Below are 7,422 nucleotides of genomic sequence, written 5' to 3' on the forward strand. Positions count from 1 at the left end.
GTGCCACACAGGACCCCTCCAAGGAAGGACTTCAGGGCCAGCCTCTGCTCCAGAGCCGCTTTGCCTGAGGGCAAACCTCAGGGGTTGGGGGCACCCAGGAAAGAGCAAAGATGCAGGGATATTAAGGGCCTGCATCATCTTCGACTCCTTCCTCTATCTAATCCTGCTTCCCCTCCTTCCCCTCACAGCTGCTGATCCCTATAAACATCTCACATCCCAGACTCTGTCTGGGCTTCGCTTTCAGAGAACGTGAACCGAACAGCTGACTCCGCTCAGCTGAGGCCCTCCAGGTCCTCCCTGTGGCACTCCACGTGCATCTGTGAAGGCTCTGCTTGCGGGCTCTCGGGTCCAGAGAGGCCGATGCAGGGCCCTCCGGCGCTCCGGGCCCTCCCTGTGCTGTGCCTCTCTCCTTGCCACACTCGCCCCTCTCCACCCTGACTCTCTCCCTGGCTCCTTACACCTCTGCACCTTCACAGCCCCGAGCATCTCTCTCTGCGAGTCCTTCTATGGCAGCCACATGGCCAGGGTGGCCCATCCAGGCACCCTCAGGGACCAGACCTTCTCTCTGGGTCAGTCCTGCCCCCTTCAACGGCAGGTCCTGGGAGAGTCATTCCTTCAGTGCTGGATGGAGACATGAGTCAGGAGACTCAATCCTGCACCCTGCAAACCGTTTGCTAAATATGGTCTGGCATGCATTTCATGGGCACAGAGAAAATGGCTCTTCCATAAATAAAAACAGGACATCTCTTTATTTGTGAAGCAAACAAGAGCTTTGTTACATACTGTTAATATAATATAACATTTTAACTTATTCGAAATTACCTTTCTGTTGGTGATTTTTCCATCATTCCTGAATGATGCAAGTCACAGTCTCTAAGAATAGAAGTGACCCATAAGAATAGAGAAACAAAGTTCTCATGCAAATATGAAGTCTCAAAGTCTTCTTTCTGGCTTTCCTATTAATAAAATATCTGGTACTTTCTGTGACTCTTTTTCTCTTCTGTTTCCTTTTGTGGTTTCCCAACCCTGATTCTTGGGAGACCCATAAAAGGATATGCATTTTCAATTATAAAATGAATCTCCAGTTCCCAGGAAACAGCCCTTTGGTTTCAGAATTTCAGGTAACAGGTAGGAGGCAGGTCTCAGAAGCGGGCTCTGCAGTACATGCACAGGCAAGTAGCAAAATGACTCGCTTGGAATAGATAAAACAGTTTGGTTTCTAAACTGTCCACTTGAGGGCGCTGCTTCCTCTGGTGGCAATAGAACCAGTTTCACAGGCATCCTGAGACAACTTGAGATAACCAACTCTCTGTTCACAATGAAGTCCAGGGATATTTCACTCCACCTTACAGATCAGAAGAGCTGGCCCACCATGCCATCCAGTATTGCCTGGTCACTCACTCTCGATCTCTCGTCAGCCCAACACTGTGGGTAGGGTCCAGCTGAGCTCTCGGGTCAGAGCTGACTCCTATCTGGTCCCATCACCATAGATCTCCCAGGCTGGAGGGCATGGCAAACCAGGATAAGATGGGCCAGGAGTCTGCTGGATACAGGCTGGACAGGACAGAAATGCCAGGCTGGAGGAGTGGGTCACCAGAGAAGGCTTGCTGAGGGAAGAGGAGTCTGACCAGCAACAGAGCAAATCCTGGGCTTTCCTGGTGGCTCAGTGGTAAAGAATCCGCCTGCTAATACAGGAGACTTGGGTTCAATCCCTGGGTCAAGAAGATCCCCTGGAGAAGAGAATGGCTACCCACTCCAGTGTTCTTGCCTGGAGAATTCCACGGACAGCGGCGCCTGGCAGGCTACAATCCATGGGGTCACAAAGAGCTGGACACAACTGAGCAACTAAACAACACGAGCAAATCCTGGGAGGCTGGTAGATTTCACATGAAGGTCCAGAAGTCCCGGGCACCTGCCACTGGCTGAGCATGGCGACCTGGCCCAGTGAAGAGAGAAGCCTCCTGGCGAAACGTGGCTACTGTGAAGCTGGGGCTCGGGGCCCCCTGAGGATCCTGGCTCCTTGAGTCACAGCTGAAGCAGCAGAGGACACAGGTGATGGCCACGGTGACCATGAATAGCACAGCCACCATTCCGATCACTGCTGTTTCCATGACCCCGTGTGGCCTCTGACCCACTGAGCAACCTAGGGTGTGTTTTGGACCTCACTCGCTCCCCATCCGAAGCGAGGAGCTGCTGGTGATGGCAGGTACCCTTGCTCCTCCGGCTGCTCTCCCTGTGGTCTTCTAAGGAGATACTGGTCAGAGGCCCTGGCTGGTACCCTCTCTGGGCCGTTGGGCACCCCACATGGCTCTATTCCGACCTTAGTGCATCTCTGTCACTGTTTTCTCAGCCTTGGGCCAGGCTTCCAAGAGCTGTGGGCAACTCCACTGGCAGCTCTGGAAGAAGCGCTGTCCTGAAAGACGTAAGCTCAAGACTCCTTGGATGCAGGAGCTGGAAGGAGAGCGTAGAAGTCTTTGTTCAGAGGGAGCCCCGCTCAGCCCTCTGGTGACGCCTACGGATTTCAGGAGTGTTTGTACACTCGGACAAAAGACAAAACACTCCCCCTCCTGTGGATCCGGGATGAGCCCAGGCTCCTCCCTTGGAGGAACCTTGGATCAGTCCTTGAATCAGCCCCACTGCTGACTCTTGAACCTCTCCCCCGAAGGAGGGGAAGAGGCAACGTCAGCTCTGAGCCAGACACAGGGTCACCAGGAGCGCCTGTCTCATTGGCCTCCTTTTCTGCACATACTGGGAGAGTGCTGTTTAGATGGAGCAGGTCACTCTCCGGGTGGGATACCTGAGCCCTTCAGTAACTCCTGTGGGCTCCTTAGTCCCATCCTCTGCTCCAGCCCCACCCCACCCCCCTTGCTGCCTGATTGTGCCCACTGCTCACACTCAGGTGCTGTGAAAACTTACCCAGGGCTTCCAGAGGGGCAGCTATGGCTGTACGCAGTGCCAGGGCCTCCTGACCTGATGGCCACCCCAGGGCCCAGGCCACAGCACGCTCATCCCTGGGTGCCTCAGCCTTGGTGCTGCCTGGAACGAAGCTCTGAGATGTCTGAGCAGCTGTGAGCACTTCCTGAATTCCTTCCTCCAATTGTGAGTGAGGGCCCAGGACCCGCACAGCTGCCGGCCCCCTTGGTGACTGCACTCACCCCACCCCCCTATGCACACCCATGCCACTCCGGCCCTGCCCCCTGCCAGTGTCTCTGGTTCACTGGGTCAGGGAAGCAGGGGTGAGCAAGGCCCAGGCCACTCTGTCTCCCATCCTCACTTGATCACAGCCTTTCCACAGCCAGCACCTCCTGAGACCACCACCACTTCCAGAAAGGAGGCTGAATTATTAACCGTACTTCATCTAAACCCTGAGAAAGGGTGTCATAACAGACAATAATTCCAGGTATCAGACACAGCCAGGCACTATCTCATATAATGGTTCCAGCAACACTGAGAAGTAGCATTTTCCCCATTTCAGAGATAGTCATAGCCCATGGCCTATTGCTATTAGTAGTGATAACTAGAGCACCAAATAGCCAAGGAGGGGCTTCCCTCCCTTTCCTCCTAGTTCAGAGCTCTCTCCAGGTACCACCATTCCACAGGGCAATTGTCTCCTTCTATAGATTTACTGATCAGAATGTGAAGACCCAGAGAGAACCAAGGGCTAGCCCAGGGCCACACAGCCTGGATCCTTTTCAATTTCTTCAAGGCCCTGAAATTTCTTTGGTACTAGTGTTAGGAATCTGCTTATGCACAGAATGGGAGAGTGACTATTCGGAATAAACGGTACTCTGCCAAATTCTCTCTCCTCCCCTTTCTAAGATAACTGGACAACCCACACAGAGGAGGAGTCCGGAGCCAGCTGGGGCTGCAACAGGAAGCTGGACATCTTGAATTACTTGTATTAACTGGAGTGACCAGAAGCAGGGGTCAGGAAATATGACAAACCACTCTGTGGGCCCTATCGTTTCAGATTGAATTATCAATGTCAGTCAGTCGTTTTGGGAGGTGGAGGGCACCAGGGGGACTGCTTGTCCTAAGGGTTTCTCCAGACGTTTTCTTTTCTTGTGGATTTTGTAATCTTATGACAGACAGCCCCTACCCAGGAGCCCCAGACACAACGGGGCTCTGAAAGATGTCTACCACTTAGACATACATCTGTCCTCCCAGCATCTATCACTGTCAACTGGTCAGAGAAAAGACCATGGCCCATACATTCCATATATATACATGCACACACACACAAACATACATATATATATATATATATATATGTATATATATATATATATATGGGCCTTATCACACGGCATGCGGGATATTAGTTACCCATTAGGGATCGAACCAGCACCCTCTGCAGTGGAAGCATGGAGTTTTAACCTCTGAACCGCCAGAGAAGTCCGTCATAGATTCCATTTACATTAAGAAGGGGAAGGTGATGGCAAGCATCCTGGTTCTCCCAGAGAATGCTCGAGGCCACACGTAGGAAAGGCAGGCCATCCAAGGCTCACATCAGGCTCTGCAGACGGATAAGGGAGGTCCAGGCTGGCAGGCTATTGACCTCCACACACCCCAACACTGAGCAGATGGAGTAGTAAAGCAGGAGCTCTTTCAGCAAGGCCCTAGAAGCTTAAAGGACTAATCCCTGCAATGTCCCACTACTATACTTGGAAGCCCTCAAGCCCTAAGCTTTGGGGAGTGATGATTCCAAGTACATTTACTTTTCCAGAGAGCATGAAGCTCTGGAAACCTTTCTTGAGCATCTGTCACGTGGGCTGGTTCCACACTTGGGCATGGGGGGCCCTCAGTGTTCTCCAATCTAGGAGGACAGGGGCCTTTGAATCTCTAGGGAAAGAGATTTAAGTGCACCAGCAGAAATGACAGCAACAACAACAATAATAATAAATTAGAAACCCATAGGAGTGAAGGATAAATCTTCTTGGGCAAAGACACAGACAGGGGAACGTGCAAGGTGTTTTCTGAGCCTGAGGACTGGAGCAGCGTGGATGGGACACAAGGAACAGGAGTAGGCAAGAATCAGACCAGGGGCCTTGGATGGCCAGCCAAGCGGCAGAGACTTGGTCCCAAGGGCAATGAGGAGGCTACAGTGTGGAGAAGCTTTGCAAAGTGGCAGGGCTGGAGGTGTGCAGACTTGGAGGGGCTGTGGCAGGAATCCAGATCAGGGATGAACTAAGGGCAACCATAGGGGTAAGGGAGGGGAGGCAGATTCAAAGAGTGCTATAGACCGTGGATCCTCTTTCCCAAGCCTGAAATCTGGCCTTGCTATCAGTGAATTTGCCTCCCTCTCCCTGCCTCCCACCCCAGGCCTCATAGAGAATCCACCGGGAAATAGAAAAGAAACAGGACATTCTGTTCCAGTGAGTCAGTCACCAGGCCCCTGACTTTATGGCCTGTTCTCCGGCCCCTCCCCACCACCTCGCCTGGCCCTCAAGCCTCTCCCCCTCCACTTCCCACCCCAGTTCACAGGACTTCCTTCCTCACCAAAGGCCTCAGAACTAGATTTCCGTCCTGGCTGCAGAATCCTGTCAGCTGCTCTGGGGTAGCCGGAAACAGGCTTTGGCAAGAAGTGTTTGTCACCTCTCTCATCTTAGGGAAGGGGAAACTGAGACTCCGAGGAGGCAAGCCCTCTCCCAGGGCTGCCCAGCACCATGTTGTCCCTCCTAACCTCACAGCTGCACACACAGACTCCAGCCAGCCACACACACACACACACACACACACACACACACACACACACACATTGGTGGGGTCAGTCTGGCTGAGACTCAACATCTGGATAAGAAACCCTGACCAGTTTACCAAAGAAACATTCATTCAGCACAGCCATGCAGGGGGCTTCTGCAGGCCCAGAGCATAGTGTGCCCTAGAGGTGGACTGGAAAGAGCCCTGGGGGCGAGCCTGGACGGCCTCGCTCCTTCTCTACGAGCCCCACCAGTACACGGGGCTGCCTGCAAACCCTAACCATGCCCCTCGTCAGAGCTCAGGCCCCAGGCCTTCTCACCTACTGTCCATGGAGCCCAGCACAGCCGTCCAGTCTCCCCCACGGCAGGGCCCACTCAGACATTCACTTCCCATCAGAGAGGAAGGTCCAAGGAAAGGCAGAAATAGGCCTGGCCGCTCCCTCCCTCCCACTTGAGTTACAATCAAGAGCCTCTTCACAAAGCTTCTTAATGGTTTTTATTTTCTTGGATTAAGGCACCACTGAATTGACTGTGCAACCTCAAGACCTCCTTCAAACAAAGGGGCATTGCTGGGGCCCCTCCCAGCTACCTTGCCAGCCAGAGGCCCTGTCATTGAGAGAGAGAGCAGGGTACACCTGCACACCCGCACACACCAGCACGCCTACACCGACCGGACTGGCTGTCCATTCTGGTGCCCTTTGGGAGTTAAGGTCACAAGCTGGTGTCTGCCCCCAAAAGACCACCAGCACCCGCTGCGCTCAGCCCCGTCACCCTCCTGTGTGTGCAGGGCCAGCCCTGGCGCTCCTCAGTTCTCCTCCACAGTGCGCTGGGCGAGTGGGTAGATGAAGCCCAAGCAGGGCCTGGTGTTCACTGCAGGGAGGTGCCCTTCTGCACAGGAACGTCGGCAGGTCCACTCATCTGGTGATGGCAGGGCAGGCAGCGGCTGCCCTGCATGGGCATCAGTGACGGCCTCGGTGGGCACGGGCAGCGTGGTGGGCGGCATGATGGTGGGCGTGGTGGTGGGCGAGGTGGTGGTGGTGGAGGTTCGCATGGGGCATGTGAGACATGTGGCCAGCATGACGGAAATGGTGCAAATGTCCCAGGTGGCCCCGGCCCGAGATCCAAGGCTGGGCCCACCTGATCCGGTTTCTCCTTGGGGCGGGGCGGTTCCTTTCCATGTCAGGTTCCTCCTGTCTGGAGTACAAGCAGGCGGCCAGCAGCAGCAACAGCAGTAGAAAGGCCGCCGCAGTGCCTATGATCAAGCCCACGAGGGTCGTGCTCTCCAGGAGGTCCAGCATCTGGGAGCTGACAGTGGCCTCCGCTTGGTGGCTTCTCGCTGCTTCCTCCCCTTCAGCAGCCTCTGCTCGGTCCTCGCAGTCACTGGACTTTGTTTTCTCAGCTCCTGTGGGTTGGAGAGCAGCCAGGGAATGTGGGTGCAGCCTCTTTGGGTTGGAGCTGCCAGCTGAGGGGAGGCCCAGCGACTGTTAACTCTGGGGAGGGCCAAGTGAGGCTAGGTGGGGAGAGAGGAGCTGGAAGGAGGGTACTCGGGGCGAGGGGAGAGCCAGAGGCTAGAGATAAGAGTCTGGGCCCCCATCCCTGCCACCTAGCCAAGTGACTGGGCCAGCCCGTCCCCTCCCTGGGCCTCAGGGCCCTGCTCTCTTAGAGGCAGTACAGCACAGCAACTAAGATCGTGGGCTCTGGAACCACATGACTCACCAGCTCT

The 7,422-nt window shown here is 54.6% G+C and overlaps 2 protein-coding genes across 2 annotated transcripts; both read right to left on the minus strand.

Annotated features, from left to right (window-relative positions):
- Window positions 1-726: 726 nt before the first annotated feature.
- HRCT1 (histidine rich carboxyl terminus 1) lies at window positions 727-7,205 on the minus strand. The gene is made up of 2 exons (XM_027964426.3): window positions 6,020-7,205; window positions 727-2,451 (listed from the first exon to the last, which is right to left on the minus strand). The coding sequence occupies exon 1, from the start codon at window positions 6,995-6,997 to the stop codon at window positions 6,659-6,661; it is 339 nt and encodes a 112-aa protein (XP_027820227.2). The 5' UTR covers window positions 6,998-7,205; the 3' UTR covers window positions 727-2,451; window positions 6,020-6,658.
- SPAAR (small regulatory polypeptide of amino acid response) lies at window positions 1,884-2,111 on the minus strand. Its single transcript, XM_042243262.1, has one exon. It carries the CDS (start codon window positions 2,109-2,111, stop codon window positions 1,884-1,886), a length of 228 nt encoding a protein of 75 aa, XP_042099196.1.
- Window positions 7,206-7,422: the final 217 nt, after the last annotated feature.

The sequence above is a fragment of the Ovis aries genome, chromosome 2 (genome assembly GCF_016772045.2).
Source record: "Ovis aries strain OAR_USU_Benz2616 breed Rambouillet chromosome 2, ARS-UI_Ramb_v3.0, whole genome shotgun sequence".
Taxonomy (NCBI): Eukaryota; Metazoa; Chordata; class Mammalia; order Artiodactyla; family Bovidae; genus Ovis; species Ovis aries.

Bases quoted from the DNA above. Each gene is read 5' to 3' on its own strand.
- HRCT1 (XM_027964426.3), bottom strand. From the start codon at position 6,997: ATGCTGGACCTCCTGGAGAGCACGACCCTCGTGGGCTTGATCATAGGC.
- SPAAR (XM_042243262.1), bottom strand. From the start codon at position 2,111: ATGGAAACAGCAGTGATCGGAATGGTGGCTGTGCTATTCATGGTCACC.